Source organism: Brienomyrus brachyistius, chromosome 18 (genome assembly GCF_023856365.1).
Source record: "Brienomyrus brachyistius isolate T26 chromosome 18, BBRACH_0.4, whole genome shotgun sequence".
NCBI classification, from domain to species: Eukaryota; Metazoa; Chordata; class Actinopteri; order Osteoglossiformes; family Mormyridae; genus Brienomyrus; species Brienomyrus brachyistius.
The window spans coordinates 21,593,386-21,612,788 of record NC_064550.1 but is presented as its reverse complement, the minus strand read 5'-3'; the positions used below and the strand labels follow the sequence as shown (position 1 = coordinate 21,612,788).

The 19,403-nt window shown below is 47.3% G+C and overlaps 1 protein-coding gene across 1 annotated transcript in view; it reads left to right on the top strand.

Annotated features, from left to right (window-relative positions):
- Positions 1-1,397: 1,397 nt before the first annotated feature.
- Positions 1,398-19,403, top strand: part of igsf9bb (immunoglobulin superfamily, member 9Bb) — a 115,110-nt gene continuing 97,104 nt past the window's right edge. The window contains 1 exon segment of the mRNA XM_048983887.1: positions 1,398-1,892. Coding sequence (XP_048839844.1) covers positions 1,829-1,892 — 64 coding nt within the window. The 5' untranslated portion in view covers positions 1,398-1,828.

Genomic DNA, 19,403 nt, shown 5'->3' with positions numbered 1-19,403 from the left:
AGGCATTCAACATATATGTGCTGTGCATATTGGCGTAAGTAACATTACATGGCTGTTGTAGGATGCAGAGTCGGCTTTGGTCCAATCTTTGTTAACCGCCCAGTTATATGAGTTGTGTCAAATGGGAATCCTGTAATAAAACTTGCATCGAATATTGCGAATTTAAAGACAGAAGATTTATTTGGCAGGCCACCAAGGTTTCCGTTAAAATCTTTGGCTGAGATTCGCGGAGCAGCAAACAATGCTGTTTCACGATGGCCTTATAGATGCAGATGGTGGCCGAGTCCATAACTGGATTCAATGTAAATAGCCACCGAGGAGCTGAAACGGTGGTTTTGACGGACTTAAGCAAAAATAATTTTAATTATAAGATGTTTGACTACTGAAATAATATAGAAAGCGTATATGTATGAAGAAAACCCAAATGAACCGGTGTTTAAAATGATAAGTAATGTGAACCGTTGTCTATCTTATTAAAAATATTTTTTTTATTATAACTAATACTAGGGACTGTAGTTTTTCGATTTCATGCAGCTGTTTCCTTACTGTTTCGGCGGAAACCGCAAATTGTAAGACTTTTTGCATGTTTTAACAATATACATTTTACTCAACTTAATTCCCTGCTGGTGCTAAGGTCGTCTGGCAGGCACGGTTTTTTGCCGTTTTAATTCCACACTCAGGACGAAAAAAAAATATATATCGCTGAGCAAGACGTGATAAGTAATAATAAACATTTTATGGTGGCTGGCATTCTGCAGCTAAATTAGGAAATGACATTTGCGGCGGTGTGGGGGGGCAGTGTTCCCATTATTTATATACATATATTCTCACGCAGCGCTTAAGTGCGATGCGTGTCCCGTCTACACAGCATTAACATTAAGGCAAATGCGCACTGATTACTAACGCGACACGAAATGCGTCTGTAAAGGCACATCGAGCTGGCAGGTAGCCTAACCAAATGGATATCTGACAGACAGCTCCTAAGTAAGATTACAATACTGCCAAATGCGCGGAAAATTTGAATAAATCACTGCAATAATTCAGCATTTTTTTCCTCCAGTGTGCCATGTTATACAGAGGCAGTCAAAAAATTAAACGTGGGAAAAAAAGGACTCAATGCGCGCACCGTATACTCGCCGTATTGACCTCACTGATTCTTTAAAAGTCAAGTTTACGGTCATTCCCAGCCTGAGATCAGCCTGGGAAGGACGCAGCCGACGGTTCGTCTAACGCGTCTCTTGCAAGGAAAGCATCAATCGAGCCGCTAAATCTATTTTAAATAGCCTGGAAATGATACCTACAATATATCTCTCCAGTGCGGCGTATATATTAAAGAAACGGCCCCGACGAATTGAAGAGAAGATGCTAACTCGGCTCTCCCTCATTGCGCATGATACTGCGGCTCCTGTGCAACTTCACGCTCCAACTCACCTTGAAACAGGGCTCGCCTGGCCCTGTCTGCGGAGCGACGGACGACAAGACCAATCCACGCCCATATTCCTCCCACTACAGCCAATAGAAAGGCAGCGGAGGCGGGCGCAGAAGCTAAAAACGTCATGCTTGGTTTCACCTTGCCCCTCGCCAGCTCGCTCCGTCTGCTTTCGTCTCACTGGTGCAGGTGCTCCGTCTCAACGAGAGAGGATGCAAAAGGCGTGAAGGGGAGGGAAGGAATGAGGGGAAGCGTTGAAGAAAAAGTGTGCAGGGCATGAATAAAAGGGTATCAGCAGCAGACTGAGCGTTCACCGTCCGGGGGGCTCGGCTATGAAAGATTTATTGAAAGGGGCACTTTGAGATATGATGAGGTTTCCTTCTGGTTGGCAATAGTACTATGATTTGGTATGTGGCCACTTTGATAGCAAGTGTATTCAGCACCCGAGGAACGGCTGCTCAAGGTGAGTTGAAGTGCAATATTAGATGATGCTCAGTACTAAAGTTTTACGGTTACTCCTGTATTTATCTCGCGCTTACTTTCCAGATGGCTCCCCATTTAGTAATTGCTGCTGCGTGCATGCAGATGTCTTACATTTAATTTTTATTTAATATGCATACGGATTCGAATAATATTCCAAAGTGATTGAATGGGGTTTATCAGGTTTCCGTTATTTATCAGATATTTCCAATTTTCCAGAGTATTGATGTTTTGCAATTTTTTTTTAGCAAAAATTATAATCGATTCACGCCAAGTATGCTGGAATAGTTGTAGAAAACCACATGCGCACGAAATTATGATGAAATCTTATAAATTGTTGTCTCGTGGCAGGAACTTTAGCTTATAGATCCTGCCGCTTTGTAGCCAATTTGAAACCATTTAGTAAATAGTAAGCTATTTAAATCACGGCGGTTTATATCATATAGTGGATCAGTAATGTATTTTCCTTAGTCATGCATTAAAGGTAAATGTAAGACAATCAGGAATACACCTTATACCGCACTGGCTTTCCTGCGGGCAATTAAAATCGGCTTGTTTTATTTTCCTTGGGTAGGTACTGCATGTCTTCTGGTCTGTGGATGAATTTGAATACGGTTCTGTTTAAGCGGCTGGCGCTGCAAAGGGGTGTGCTGAGCACTGGCATGGTGTCTCACCATGATGTTAGTGTAACGAGCTGCCTTCACAAAAAACGTTGCAACTCTTGCCCGTCCTCTTTGTTGCTCTTTGTAGGTGAAGTGATTTCAGTCCAGTTCTTTTTCTCCTTAATTCAGAAACAGATGTTAGAGCGCTCGCAGATATTGCAATAATTATGGGCAGAATTGTGTGGTTAAAAACACAATTGATTTTTAAATGCGATTGATGGGTACTTTTAATTTGCATAGCTGATTATAAAATGCGATTTCTTGTGTGGCCTCCGCCTTGACAGTAACGCAGATGCATTCTTATTTCGGGTAATTTGCCTCGTCCTGGTGGACTTATTTGGCCTTGCGTTTCCATTTGCCGCCACAGGAGGGTGCGCTTCTTTTCTGAAATTACTGCATCATAGCTGAAATAGTTCATATCCTGCAGGCATCCCTTTAATTTTTAGACGATATTTTAATTTATACAATTTATGCATGACTCCTATATTTAGCCCCCAATCTGTACTGTCGATTTTGTCATCCTTGTTATCCTGTAACCTTTCTCCTTCTTACTTTTTGTTTTTGAAAACCGAACTGAGTGTGAAATCTATTCATCATTAAACTTTGCTGCTTATAAATTTTACTGATATTTGTTGTCTTTTCGTGTCTTAATTTTAAGTGCAGTGTATTTTCTGTTACCAGAGATGGGTATGGTGCACGATCTTTGATTGAAGATTTATATAGCGCCAAGTCTGTCTGTGGTGAGAAAGAGAGTTGGAACCGGCAGCTATAGATGAAGTTGACGTGGGTGAGGAGGGTGCCGGATGCTTCTGATCACAGGCCGTACAGGCAGGTCTTGGCTGCAGCCTGTGCGTGCGGAAGCTGGTGCGCGTCACGCCGCCTAGAAGCAGAGCGTCGTGGCGATGTCCTCCCCGTGCCGGTCACCTGCATATGCTACGTCTAACCCACCAGCACCAACCCCCAGTGCCGACCTCACCAGACGCCGTCGCCCCTCCCCCACCCCCTTCGCAGCCAACCGCAGTGGAGACACAGGCCACTAGGGGCTCTGTCCTTTTTCCTTGATGCTGCGGTCTCAAGCTGTTAGCCGGCAGGAGCTTCCACTTTCGCCAGCTCCTCCCTGGACGTGGGCCATCATGCCAGCCCCCCTGATCTTTCTTTGTCACTTTCTCTCTCTCTCTCTCTCTCTCTGCCCTCACACACTCCCTTGCTCCCCTCTGTAAACGCAGACCAAAATAGAAATCGCTCCCGTTAAGAGTGCCTTGGGCTTGGTAGGACAGTTAGGGCAAGCACAGTTAATGGGAGCCTCTGGGGGGGGTTATGGCTGCAGTCTGGCTCGCACTTGTTGAGCCCTCGCTCCCCCCCATCTTCAGCACCCCCCCCCCCCCCCGCACCCGCCCTCGGGAGGCTGCATCTCTAAACACAGAAGCATATGCCCACCAGCGTCTGTCTCCCTTAAAATGATTATGACTAATCTGTGTGCTTGACTAAGTGCCATGTGGGTGCCGTTCACACACACCAACTCGTGTGGGTTTGGTTTGGTGGGGGGGGGGGCGGTATCGGGACACGGAGTCAGCATCATCACTCGGGGACCTCCGCTCTGGTGGGGGAACTCCTCTTCGGTGCCGGTCCAACACTGACGCCGGTGCAAGCTGAGGGTGGTTCTGTTTGAGAACCGTTCCCTCTACCAGATCGTTTGCTGCTAGTGAATTGGACTTTTCTGGGTCAATATGGCGAACTTGAGTTGCAAATGTGATTACATTTGTGATAGGGCTCCTGGAAATAAAAGAGCTAGCATGAAAAGAAGAGGATTGTTTTTATTTTTTTTGGGCACTTGGTAAAATAGTTTGAAAGCATTTTATGTAGGGGAAGGTTTTAATATGGGGAGAGATTCAAATTCTGTGGAGGATTTCTGTAAATCTGGCCTCCTGTGCTTGCTGACAGTATATCAGTCGCTCCTTCTCATCCTATTGAAATGACCCTTTTTGGTATAAAGAATGGGATTGGTGTTCTGACACGGATAACACTCTGCGTTCCAGACCTCCGTAACTCCGTAACTCCGGCTCCGCTGAGCCTTGCGTTAAATTACCATGGAAGTGGTTCGTGGAGCCGGTGAGTTTGTGCTTTCCGGTGACCTCGCGGTAACCTGCCCGGGGCCAACCGGCTCTCCATAACCCAGACTCGGTCACGATTACGATTCCGATCGATTCCCATTGCCGTGTAGCGGGGCGACCGATCACAGCAGATGCACCTCGGAAGCCGACGGCTACGTGTGACGTGTCGCTCGGCATAGACAGCGCACGACGGAACGTGCCCTCTTCTTTCCGGCCTCTCGTAACATCAGGAATCAGATTTTACTCCCATCTTTCCTTTTTTTTGTTGTTTGCCTCGAGACAGCGTTGCAGAGCAGGAGCTTTCAGTTAGAGACCTCGCACAGGCTTGGTTAAATTAGTTCTTTTTTTTAAAATGTCATTGTAGCTTGGCAACGGAACAATCCAGCCGCGAGAAAGACGTTCCCCAGAGCGTCCGTGTCTTAGTAACTGCGGGTCTCGGCTGTAAGGTGCCGTCAGATCCTCTCTGCCTGCCCGGATTCCATTTCCCTGAACTCAGCAACTTCAAAAGAACCTGCTAGCACTGTCCCGTCTGCACCCCCCTCACATCCCCCCCATCCACAGTCCTGCCTCAGAATCAACTGGGTCTATCTCCACACGGCGGGGGGGTGGAGGTGGCATGTTTATAGACCTCAGATGAGGCTGCACTCCAGCTTTAACCCAGGGCCCCTGGCTCAGGCTTCCTTGTGATTTGAGTTTCTTGTAGATGGTTGGAAATTTTGGGTTTTTTTTTTTAGGAGTCACTGGAGCATCAGCGTTTAACCCGGGAGCTGGGAGAGGAGGAGTGGATGCATGAGGGGCCATCAAGCCCTTAGTTGGCGTTTTCTTTTCTTTTCTTACTGCTGTGCTTATGTTGTCGATGACTTTCATTTAATTTTTAATTTTGTAAATTCGCCGGGGTCGTAATCTCCCCCCGTGACGCCTCGCCTGAAATTACACCAGGTAGCTAGAAACTCCCCCCGGGTTGAGTTGCCTCGGCTTCTCCGTCGCGGTTTTCCGACCTTCGTGTTCTGGATGGAGGAATACGGAAGGCCAAGGCTGATGCCCCCCTGCATGCCGTCTCCGGAAAACCATGTCTTTTGAGTTTTCCGAGGCGACCCCCGAGAGGGATCGTCGGCCGCAGATATCCGTCGGACAGCAGCACTTTGGAAGGGCGTCCTCATAAATTATGCAGGAATTACTCCTGTTAGCTCTGGTCCAGTTAAGGTCAGGAAGTAGCTATTTTAGATTTATGGAAACATGCATGCACTCCCTCATAATCTGAATTGTATGGCCAATTATGCTGATTTATTTTTGCCCTCCCCAGGCAATGTGTAAGCCTATATCTGGTCTTCATGCTGCTCTCACGGTAGGGTAATTATCAGGACTCTGTGTGTTTGTGTGTGTGTGTGTGTATGTGTGTGTGTGTGTGTGGAGCAAATGGTCCCCACAATGTAATAAAAAACTGTTTTTCGATGTTGTGGGGACCCTTTTTAAGGTCCCCAGAAAGATCTGTGAATACAATTAAAAAAGTAAAAATCGCATGTCTCATATTTTGTTTGGTTACTTATGGTTAAGGTTAGGGCTGGGTGGGGGTTAAGGTCGTCATGTTGGCATTAGAGTTTTCCCCATAGAAATGAATGGAGAGTCCCAACAAAGATATAATTGCATACCTGTGTGTGTGTGTGTGTGCAGGTAGTGTATCATCGCCACATGGGGGGTGCCAAGTTGGAGCTGGAGGATGATGCTTTATATCAGTGGTTGTCATCTGGCCTCAGGGCACACATTATTATCAGGATAAAATTGTCTCCTGGGGGGGTGTGGGGGGCTGGTGATGGTAAAAAAAATTGTTGGCAAAATTTGTGTGCTCATTTTTATTTTTTGCAGCCCACGGCAGAGAAGCACTGCTGTAGTCGGCGTTCTGAGGAAACGTCAGGTGCAGCGGTAATAATTATGGACCAGAGAGTGGAGACTTATGCGAGTTGAGTCTGCGGTTTGTTTCCAGCGGTGGGCTGACAGCCCTGGGGGGTGGGTCGGGGGGGGGGGGGGGGGGGAGAGCTTCTGTGAGGCATATTGTACGGAGGCGTGGTATCAAAACAGAACTGAAGGGTGATGTGCGGCGCGGGCTGCCTGGACAGTATGCGCCCGTGCGCATGCAGCCGCGCGCATGCAGCGCAACTTCCTGTCTGTCATAAATAATGCATCAGCCTGGGGCTGGCACGTGTGAGACGGTGGGCCGGTGTGTGTGCCTCCGAGTGGGGGAGCTGGGGGTTATTTTGACCCCAGATCAGGGGTGTCCGTTTGCTCGCGGTGATGTCACTGGAACCGAAGGCCATCCAGACAGAGGTGGTCAGTGGAAGTAAGGTGACCACACCCTCTCTCTCAGACAGTCGGGAACACTGGCCAGACTTCGAGTCCCATAGCGCCCCCTACTGCTGGGGGTGAGGCGCCATCGCTGTTGCAATGTATTGAGGCCTGCAGGGGTGTGTATACAGGGGCGGGGCCACAGGGGCAGTGGCCCCAGCTGAAAGCCGATTGGCCTCCCAAATGCCCCCTCCGCTGGTACCGATTCAAAACATATCATTGGCTAATGAGTGGCCCATTTGTATCAATCATAGCTGTTAAAAGACGTAGAATCAGGGTGGCTTGTGAGAGTCATAGGTAAACCTGTGAAAGAGAGGCGGTGGATTATTTTTGTTGCTGGAGCTTCTCAAGACTTTAACGCAAGATGTTCAGGAGCCAAAGGCACTTCCTCATTTTGTTCTGAGCGCTGGTGCTGAGGACAGAATTCGGGCCAGCTTGCATGCGAGCGAGCACCCCTGTCCCCTGGCACAGACTGCCTCGCCTGGGCCCTAGTGGTGGTCCAGACCGGTCCAGACCACATGGTCACAGCGCTGGCTTCCTCCTCCTGTTGCTCAGCCAGCTCTCCGGGCCGACAGACCGGTCACGTGACTTCATGCGTCATTAGCTTGAACTCGCTTCACTTTTCCGAACGGACGGGGTTGGGGGAGGGGGGTTTATAACGGGAAGGACATTCTAGTTTTTTGGGTCTGATGCAGTGGTTAAGGACAGTGGAGATCAGTCATTGGTAGCCTGCGAAATTAATGAAATTAATTAAATGAATGCGAGATTTTATTCAGAATCAATGCACTAAAATCATTTTACCATATTATGTTGTATCATGCCTGTATAAACCCTACTGATTTTTACATTTAGATATAGCCATCTTCCATAACTGCTTATCCAGTACTGGATCACAGTGTTCTCTGCATGTTATTTACAGTGTGCAGTGTGGGCAGACTGTTAGTGTCTGCTACCTGCTTTGACTCTTACTGTTCAATTAATATTTATATATTTTGTTCCTTGGGAAAAAAATCTCCACTTCTGCAGTTGAACTTGTTCATCCAACCTTTCTTGTAGTCAGGAGTTAGTGGAATGCTGGGTTCTCCAGTGAGTGTGTCTGTGAAGATTTGGGCTCGTTAGTGCTCTGTGAACATTTTTGCACCAGGACTGATGGAAAGCCAGTTTATTTATTTATTTTTTAATTGATGCGTCTAAATTTCAGCTTAGCACTCTAGCAACAGAGCAGCAGTAACTTTTTTTTTGTATCATCAACAAAACACGGCGTGTTTTTTTAACCAGCATAAGCTCCCCTGTGAGAAATCACCGTAGACCGCAAGCTTGGAGCAGGGGTTCAAGGGTGGTGTGGAATTTCACACAGAATACATCAGAATTAAACGGAACGTGTGGCGACGTGACACAGTGACAGGATGATTTAAGTCCCTCTCGTCTAAAAACAACATCTGCTGATTAAAGCTAAATATTTTATGAAACCAAAACAAAGGGACTCCGGCAGTGATGTGAGCGGCAAGGAGCTCTCCACCGACATTGTGGGCTCGGGGGTATGCGTGGGGCTGTTGATGTAGGTGGGCTTGCCTAGGCAGGTATAGGACCGTGTACGGGGGCAGGGCCATAGGGGCTGAAAACTGATTGGCTTCCTCCTCAGTCACTCACTGATTGGTCGTATCATTGGCTAGTGATAAGGTTGGCTCGTCTATATAAATTGTAGGCCTTGTTAGAAATCCTAGAATTGCACCTGGGGAGGTGACAGGCTGAAGATGGAGGCAGACCCTCCCATTGTGGGTGTCACCGAGAGAACGTGGTTCAAGTTCAAAAAGAAAAGGGAGAGGAACTGAACTTTATGGCGGGTCCCATAAGCAGGAAGGAGAAATGATTCAGAACATCTTCTGTGGTTTGATTAGAAATGCCTGGGGAGGTCGGGGCACAGAGGGTTAATCGTCACATGACAGAAAAAATACAAAAACAAACACCTGCATAATTTTAGCATTTCAGCATCCAAAATCGCTGCGGAATATAATGGTTGATGGCAGTTTATCTGTGTAATTGCCAAGTAACACAGAGAAACTCAATGGTTGCCCTTCTACTGTAATGGTAATTTCAGCTTTTCAAATATGGCTGGCTGTCTGCTTGTTTTTGTTGTCATTCTAGAAAATAATCCTGAAAAAAAGCTCAAAACTCTGCGTGCTGATGGCGTGCTAAGTGTCTTTGGGGGATTTACAGTGGTGTTTGCCGTTTTTCTGTCGTTGTGGTGGCTGAGTGACAGAGTCGGGGATCAATCCTGTTTTTAGCTGGTGTTTTGTTTTATGTATGTTTTGAGCAGTTCAGAAAAAATCAATGGGTGGTTTTGTGGGAAGAAACTGTCAAATATTGCGCTTGCAAAGTGAGAGATGAAATGGTCTCTTTGTGACAGGCTGCATTATGCAGCTTTAATGTCAGCTGCTGGGGAGAGTGAATGTTTACAGTCATTCACGCTTTGACAGCACTGGGGACCATTATTTGGGGAAACCAGAGGATGGAAAAAAAAGACGGAGTGCGATCACTGGTTTTTCTTCCGGATAATTTCCAGTAGATAAAAGCAAGATCAGTGAAAGACGGAAACGGAGATGTGCTTTGGAAAAAAAAAAACTCCCCTTAGCAGCCTCAAAGATGTCTTACTTTGCCTCTGAGTTTCGGCAGCTCAGAATGTCTTGAAATGAGATTACAGTGAGATCTCAGCTGCTCCCTGTCTTCGACCGGTCATGTATCTCTAGAAATTTCCGGCCATTTTTCCTGCGACTTACAAATATCTCATTTGAAACCCTTTCTGTGCTGCTTAATTTTCTGTCGTGGCCTTAAATTTCTTTTAATTTATGTCAAGTAATTCATGCGATTCTTGAAGGATATCTTGGCCGAAACAAAAGCAAGATAATTAGTTTTTTTTTTTCTCCAAAATATGCAGCTGTATGATAGGGAATTTTTTGTTTCCCAGCGTGAGGTATGCATGTAGGGTGTGGGGGATGGTGTGTGGCTCGATGGGTTAGGAAGCTGTGCTTGAGATCGGAAGGTCATTGGTTCAAATCCTAGGGCCGACAGAGTGCTTTCACTGTCGGGTTCCTGGGTAACTCCTGTAACCCCAACTACGCCCCGGAATCCCCTGAGTCTGTTTTGCTCGAAAAAAAGCACGTCGGCTTGGATAAAAGCTTCTAGTGAGATATTCCAGCACACGGTAACGGTCTGACTCAAAGAGTACAAGTAGATCCCGGTATTCCGCTTGAGTCATCCGTGTCTGCGGAGTGGGACGGCGCCACGTGAATCCCACCCTGCTGACAAATCGGAGCGCCGATGGCTTTCGTCTGCGCCTCACGTCTTGAGCGCTGTGGCGGCGGTGAGACCGGCGCTGAGAACGAGCTGTGTCGCCACGTACCCCCCCCAGCCCCCCCCCACGGTGGCCCCACTTCCTATCCAGTCCCGTATCACCGTTACCCATTGATGGCGAGCTGCTGGCTCCCCTCATCTCATCTCCTCCTCCGCTGCCATTAAACATTCATGGCCAGGCCATTAGACACCACGGGCCAAAACCGGCCCAGGAAATAATCCTCATCGCACTGTATCCGCTCGACCCCCCCCCAGCACGTTAATTCAGCATTGCATCTCTGTGTCAGAAGGCTTTCAGGAGGTTCCCCACCCCCCACTTATACGGCTGGTTGTGACGTGCCACACCCAAGCACTGATAGCCATTCAGCAAAAGCATCCCACTACCAATTCATCTGCTCCTCCATGCTGGCTGACATCGTCATGGAGACAGACTCCAATGGGCAACCCCCCCCCCCCCCCCCATGCACTAACCTGCCTCCACACCTGGTCTGCCTCACCATGGCTCTGACGCCTGCTAATCTCTCACCGTCCTGGTGGGAAGCGAAGTGACACATCATTGTGGGGGGTGGGGGATTTGTAAAAGCCTGCTCTGAGGGGCAGGATTACTCACCTGAGCTACAGCTATCCTCAGATTGCTACTGACACAGACATTTTTTTTCTTTCATTTCTTTTTCCTTCACCCACATCAGGGCAGTTTGTAGTTAGATGACAGGAGTGTGTTTTTATGCTGACGCGCTTTGCACGTGGGGTGTGGGGTGTGTGGCAGCTGGCATGCACAGGAAGCATTGGGCTGTGTGTCACAGCCAGTGCGCTCGGAGCAAAGCCCTGACGACGGTTCCGCTAACCCCTTAAGGTGGAGACGGAGGATGTGTTATCCTCTTAAGGTGGAGACGGAGGATGTGCTAACCCCTAAAGATGGAGACGGAGGATACGCTAAACCCTTAAGGTGGAGACGGAGGACGTGTTATCCTCTTAAGGTGGAGACAGAGGACGTGCTATCCTCTTAAGGTGGAGATGGAGGATGTGCTATCCTCTTAAGGTGGAGACGGAGGATGCGCTAATCCCTTAAGATGGAGACGGAAGATACACTAAGCCCTTAAGGTGGAGACGGAGGACGTGTTATCCTCTTAAGGTGGAGACGGAGGACATGCTATCCTCTTAAGGTGGAGACGGAGGACATGTTATCCTCTTAAGGTGGAGACGGAGGACATGTTATCCTCTTAAGGTGGAGACGGAGGATACGCTAACTCCTTAAGGTGGAGACAGAGGATGTGCTTACCCATTAAAGTGGAGACGGTGGATCCGGTTTGTAGAAGCAAAACTCTGAACTAATCAGCTGTGGAAATCCATCACTACATCATTTCCCCACAATTGTGCATAGAACAGGAAAAAAGGAAGAGGGAGAGAAAGAGGAGAGAAAGAGTGCCAGAAGAGAGCGGAGGCTGTGATGTCATCCTGCAAGTTAAATCATAAATTTATCACCGTTTTTATTATGGGTTTGAATTATGGGTTTGCGCTCTCCTAGCACCACGGCAACCATTTGTAACAGGCGTGTGACAGAGACACCTAAAGAACCTGAAAGGCCAGGTCCCCCAGGGGTGTTCCTGTTTGTCTAGGTCTGCAGGCGCCATGCTCCTGTCACCATGGCCACAGATCGCTGGAGCAGCAGACTGGTGCCCCCCCCCCCTCACATTGTTGTACTTGCTGCCACATTCGACAGCCATAACTCCTCGAATGGTTGCCCCTTCAAAACATTTATCATGTCTGAATAGTGGTCATGACTCTTGGGATAAGAGGCAATGAGAGGGAAAACGGTGACTGTGTGACGTTATTGTAGAGGTGGTGCTCCAAGTCTCTCCACTCGAGCGGTTTTGGGCGGGACGGGACGTGTCAGCTTAGTGCCGTCTCCACGAGAGGCGGAGAGAGCCTTTTGAAGCTCAGCTGTCGGGAAATTATGAAAGAGCCTCCATATATGCGTCCTACGTCGAGTGGTATACCGGAGGCATGCTTATGTAACGTTTCAGGCTCATGCAACCCCTGTATCAAGAGTGCCTTTCCCAGAATGCTCAGATGGGAGCCAGGAGCCGGACACACAACCTCACATTTTAAGTGGATCTCTGTACGTCTTATGCCCTGTTAGTGAATAAGTGGTTTCTTTCACAATTAATCAATTGAAAAATACCCAAGTGTAGCTACATAATAAATAGGATTATATTATGTAAGAATACATCATGAATGAATAAACTGTAAACTTCAAAAATCTGAAATCTGGAGTCTGCCTTCACTGTTATTTACAGACAGACACGGTGCCATCCATGCAACTGGGAATCGCTTTTTTGTTTAGTATTTTTTTTGTTGTTGTTGTTGTTTTAGCACCATATGCTAAGCTAACAAACTAGGCATGTGTTGTTTCCGTCAGCGCTCCCACCGGCGAGCCGCTTCTCCCTCCTCGTCGCCGGCCTGGCCTGCCGGTCTTGGCAGGCGGTGGCACACACATGCTGCACCAGCAGTGGAAGCGAGATGGTTTCGGGCACGAGGCGATCGGGGACGCGGGCCAGCGCCGAGTCGCACGGCGCTAAGCTACACAGGCCACGGTGGGGGGGGGGCGCAGATCTCCCCGGTAATTTCGTTCTGTTTACAGGGACTTTAAACGAGCTGTTGGGCCAGAACGTCCGCAGGGGGGTTTTGAGGCCGGTGGGCGGAGATGAGCGAAGGCAGGGAACAGACACTTAGCTTTGTGCTGGCATGCCAACTGCAACATACGGGTAAGACAGGAAGCATGGGCCCTGCGTCATTATGACGTTAGCTTTCATTTAGGGAGTCAGTTTCTCTCGTACGATGACTCTATATCTTTATTCATTCATCAGCTCCGTTTTGGCGGGGGGGATGTAAGGGGGTGGGGCTCGCTTGTATAAAGGACCATATGGTGAAAGCATGGAATAGCGTGAGTTGAGTAGCAGTAAAATACTGCATGTTCAGTTGGCATCCTGTCGCTAGTTAAGCATTTGATCAAATTTTGCCAGAAGCCAAGCGCTAAATGCAGAAGACATATGGACCCATTGTTTGTTTTCTCCACTGGTTTGTCCACATTTGGGCTAAACCGCTGTGATAGGGACACAAAGCTGTGTTGGGTTTGTTCCGGTCTTCACCTCCGCTTCCGAGTAATGATTCCGTAAGCAGTGTGGTCCCGAGCGTGACATGGTTCCCGAGTGGTCGGAGATCACGACTGCGACAATCAGTGGCTTCGTGACAGTGACTCACGCTGCCTCAGGTAATCTCTGTTCTGCTTACACCGAATGTACAGGGTTAATTTTAACCCCAGGTCTGTTCTTCAGCTGCCGTTCATGGGTCGTCATGTGAGGCACGCTCTCTGAGGGGCGGGGTGCGAAAAGGTGCACTCCTTTGCTTTCGTCGTGTCTGTTTTTACTCATTTTTGGCTCAGATCTCCTGCCTCTTCTCCGGGAGATGCTGCGGAGGAGATGGAAAACGTTCTGTTCCCGTTATGTCCTGTACGCGTTGCTTACGTTGGTATCACGCTGCTATCCGTGACAGTTGGCATCCTTGAGGCTTACTGTTGATACGTTTGTCTGTAGCCAATGGGATAAAGAAACATTTTTTTTTGGGGGGGGGGGGGGGGGGGGGTAATGCTGTCACCTGAGCTTTTAAATCCGGTGAAATAGTTTTGAATTTGCCCCTCATCAAATGCACAGCGAGACGGTGGTTATGAAACAGAATGAATCCGTTTTCACCCTCGACGCTTCGTCACCCTTCTCGGCACGTCAACTCAGACTATTTTTGGCCCGTCTCGTGGCGAGCGTAAAAAAATGTTAATTTTGGACCTAGAGGCAGAATAGGAGGAATCGATGAATAACCAGGGAACAAGGAGCCAGATGTTTATCCTGATCTTATGCAGGAATGCGTCACGTACACAAGAGGAATGGGATTCAGCTGGGCACATCTTCCTCGCTCCTGCGTTAGAGACAGCAACCCGGGATGGGCTGGGGGTGTATCGGCGGGATTCGGAAAAGGAAACGCGAATCTGGCCCGGCTGTGCACTAAAAAGCCGACTCACGTTTTCAAAGCGGAGCTGCTGGAAAAAAGCAGGATTTTGATAGTGGGTAGCCTGAGAAAATGTCAAGCTCAGTGGCAGGGAATAACTATTGGTTATAAACAGAGAGACAGAATGGAAATAAAGAGCCTGTCTGTCTAAATAAAGTTTTTTTTTGTCAGATACAAGGAGCTCTCATACTGAGCATGGCGTTGCCATTATATTAAACACCTTGAGGTTATGTTTATTTGTATTGCATTTTTTTCTAATCGCGTTGCCATTATATTAAACACCTTGAGGTTATATTTATTTGTATTGCATTTCTTTCTAATCGCGTCCGGTGGGGACCTGTGGTCTCTATCACTGCTGAAGCACAAAACTGTTTAAAACTACCAATCACAATGGGTGAAAAAGCTGTCGATAAGACGCGGGCCAAGCAAGGGAGATGTAGCCTGGGCCCCTGAGAGTTCCTACAAAGGGTGCCCACCGGCGTGCATGAGCAGATCTGGCTGTCGTGACGTGGAGAGCATCTCGGTGTCCCGGTCTAATGTGGATTACCGGGAGACGGCAGCCTCACTCTGTGAACACTTATGGGGGACAGGCTGTTTGGGGTGGCAGCTGGCCTGTGGCCTGGTAGGCCGTGTAGCTGTAAACACAGAGTAAACAGCGGGCTTCGGTGCTCAGAGGTTTAGGGCTTCACTGTTTTGCAGGCTGGTGGATTTATGCAGTGGCATGCGTGTGTGTTTGTGTGTGTAACCGTGTTATCTGCCTCTTGGCTGTGAACGACACTTTTGGCGGCATATAGCACTTACTGTCATGCGATTTTCACGAGGCGTTGAAGACCGTGTGCCACGGAGAAGAACAAATTAATTCAAGGTTCACTCTTGTGTAAAGAACAGAGTGTACTGTACCTGGCATAAAGAGCATGGAGAAGGAGTACTGTACCCACTGTAAAGAACATAAAGAACAGGGTTTACTGTACCTGGAGTGAAGAGTGTGTTGATCAGGGTGTACTGTATCCAGTGTAAATAGCATGAGGAACAGAGTGTACTGTACCTGGTGTGAGGAGCATGATGAACAGGGTGTACTGTATCCAGTGTAAACAGCATGAATAACAGGCTGTACTGTACCTGGTGTGAGGAGCAGGATGAACAGGGTGTACTGTATCCAGTGTAAATAGCATGAATAACAGGGTGTACTGTACCTGGTGTGAGGAGCAGGATGAACAGGGTGTACTGTACCTGGTGTGAGGAGCGTGATGAACAGGGTGTACTGTATCCAGTGTAAACAGCATGAATAACAGGGTGTACTGTACCTGGTGTGAGGAGCATGATGAACAGGGTGTACTGTATCCAGTGTAAATAGCATGAAGAACAGGGTGTACTGTACCTGGTGTGAGGAGCGTGATGAACAGGGTGTACTGTATCCAGTATAAATAGCATGAAGAATAGAGTGTACTGTACCTGGTATGTGGAGCATGATGAACAGGGTGTACTGTATCCAGTGTAAACAGCATGAAGAACAGAGTGTACTGTACCTGGTGTGAGGAGCGTGATGAACAGGGTGTATTGTACCTGGTGTGAAGAGCGTCATGAACAGGGTGTACTGTATCCAGTATAATTAGCATGAAGAATAGAGTGTGCTGTACCTGGTATGAGGAGCATGATGAACAGGGTGTACTGTATCCAGTGTAAACAGCATGAAGAACACGGTGTACTGTACCTGGTGTGAAGAGCATGATGAACAGGGTGTACTGTATCCAGTGTAAACAGCATGAAGAACAGAGTGTACTGTACCTGGTGTGAGGAGCGTGATGAACAGGGTGTACTGTATCCAGTGTAAATAGCATGAAGAACACAGTGTACTGTACCTGGTGTGAAGAGCATGATGAACAGGGTGTACTGTATCCAGTGTAAACAGCATGAAGAACAGAGTGTACTGTACCTGGTGTGAGGAGCGTGATGAACAGGGTGTACTGTATCCAGTGTAAATAGCATGAAGAACAGGGTGTACTGTACCTGGTGTGAGGAGCATGATGAACAGGGTGTACTGTATCCAGTGTAATTAGCACAAAGAACGGGGTGTACTGTATCCATTGTAAGCAGCATGAAGAACAGGGTGTACTGTACCTGGTGTGAGGAGCGTGATGAACAGGGTGTACTGTATCCAGTGTAAACAGCATGAATAACAGGCTGTACTGTACCTGGTGTGAGGAGCAGGATGAACAGGGTGTACTGTATCCAGTGTAAATAGCATGAATAACAGGGTGTACTGTACCTGGTGTGAGGAGCGTGATGAACAGGGTGTACTGTATCCAGTATAAATAGCATGAAGAATAGAGTGTACTGTACCTGGTATGTGGAGCATGATGAACAGGGTGTACTGTATCCAGTGTAAACAGCATGAAGAACAGAGTGTACTGTACCTGGTGTGAGGAGCGTGATGAACAGGGTGTACTGTACCTGGTGTGAAGAGCGTCATGAACAGGGTGTACTGTATCCAGTATAATTAGCATGAAGAATAGAGTGTGCTGTACCTGGTATGAGGAGCATGATGAACAGGGTGTACTGTATCCAGTGTAAACAGCATGAAGAACACGGTGTACTGTACCTGGTGTGAAGAGCATGATGAACAGGGTGTACTGTATCCAGTGTAAACAGCATGAAGAACAGAGTGTACTGTACCTGGTGTGACGAGCGTGATGAACAGGGTGTACTGTATCCAGTGTAAATAGCATGAAGAACAGGGTGTACTGTACCTGGTGTGAGGAGCATGATGAACAGGGTGTACTGTATCCAGTGTAATTAGCACAAAGAACGGGGTGTACTGTATCCATTGTAAGCAGCATGAAGAACAGGGTGTACTGTACCTGGTGTGAGGAGCGTGATGAACCGGGTGTACTGTATCCAGTGTAAATAGCATGAAGAACAGGGTGTACTGTACCTGGTGTGAGGAGCATGATGAACAGGGTGTACTGTACCTGGTGTGAAGAGCGTCATGAACAGGGTGTACTGTATCCAGTGTAATTAGCATAAAGAACGGGGTGTACTGTACCTGGTGTGAAGAGCGTCATGAACAGGGTGTACTGTATGCAGTGTAATTAGCACAAAGAACGGGGTGTACTGTACCTGGTGTGAGGAGCATGATGAACAGGGTGTACTGTACCTGGTGTGAAGAGCGTCATGAACAGGGTGTACTGTATCTAGTGTAATTAGCATAAAGAACGGGGTGTACTGTACCTGGTGTGAAGAGCGTCATGAACAGGGTGTACTGTATGCAGTGTAATTAGCACAAAGAACGGGGTGTACTGTACCTGATGTGAGGAGCATGATGAACAGGGTGTACTGTATGCAGTACAAACAGCATGAAGAACATGGCGTACAGTAAAGCTTTAAGGTGTGCGAGAAAATGACGCCTTCACAGGCTTTTCCTGAGGTACCATGTGCCGGTTGCTGTTGTGTTTCTGGGTCACGTGTCCCTATCACGTCCTTCCTGCTGAATCGTCACTATTTTACTCTGAATTGTGTCTCTCAGCTTCATTGTCACAAAGTCCCAAGGGAAATCCCTCGCACTGCCTGACTGACATAATGTCTGTCTGACTGGCAGTTGTCAGATGAGAGATGCAGAGAGAAAACCGTCACATAATAATGCTCTTGGTCAGTGTCGGAAGATTAGCATCAAGCTTAACGGCTTTTTTTTTCAGTAAACGTGGAGTGATATATTTAATCACTTAACTGCCTGCCAGTTTTGTGTAAACTTAATACTTAAAAGCCACTGAAATATATTATTACCGTATGACATGGATATTTGCTGGTAATTAGCCAATGGCTTAACTTATCTAACCCACAAATGTAGTGATTTCTGGTTTGTTAGACTTGGAAGAAGAAAACTTAAAACAAAAGAGGGTAAATTAATCTTCAAATATAACTGGAAGATAGACGACAGCCATGACTATATCTCAGCTTTTTTTTCAGTATCACCAACAGTTGATCGACATAGCTTTTATGTTTCCAACAATGCAGTTACTGAATAGAGCTGCTGCTTAGGTGTCAGAAGACCAGCCACATAAAGTATGAGAAGGAGGTTTTATTAGTTGGTTAGTTATGATTTTTTTACCAGCTTTTGGAGAAAGATGCGATAGTTAGTGAAGCCCAGCATGCTGACGGCTGAATAGTCAAACTGTACAGTTAGAAATGCTAAATCCAGTGTCATGTCATTTATGTCCCACCATTCCTAAATGTTAATATTCTCTGTTTTTAAAGACTTGCAGGCGACACTGAATTCTTTATATCTTTGATAGGTGTTGGTTTTCTTACTTCTTCCGTTTGGTTTATCACATTTTATTTATTTAGCAGACACATTTATCCAAAGTGACATTTGGTTTTGAGAAAGCAGGGTCAGCTGGTCCCCAGAGTAATTGGGGGGGTAAGAGCCTTGCTCAAGGGCCCAATGGTGAAATCACTGTCCTGACCCTGGGATTTGAACCAACAACATTCTAAGCCTCTGACTCACGCATTACGCCTGTAGAAGTGATGCCAGCCAGTCAGTTACCCCGTTTACATGCCTCATGTGCCTTGCTGTGTCCAATCCACTCTTCCGAATGAAAGAGTCTTCAAGTCCTAGTATGATTGGTAAATATGGAATTCAGTCGATCTACTCCAATCTGTTTTCATGGGTGTTTCCGATATAAAATGCACTCAGGACAGTGGACAGACCCATCGTTTTTGACTGGTGGCAGTGCCCACTGGTCACAGACATACTAATATCTGTGAGTTGAACCCTTGAGATGTTCACTTGTATTCATTCTTGGCGGTGGTGGTGGTGGTGGGGGGGGGGGTGTCTCACAGGAAACACTATGCAGAGTTCGGACAGAGTAACTTTGTTCCAGAAATGTCGATGTCTCTAGACCATAGATCATTGAGATTGAAATGTGGCTTTGTACCAGGCTAGAAAGTGGTATATTGGATAGAGAGTTTGATGTA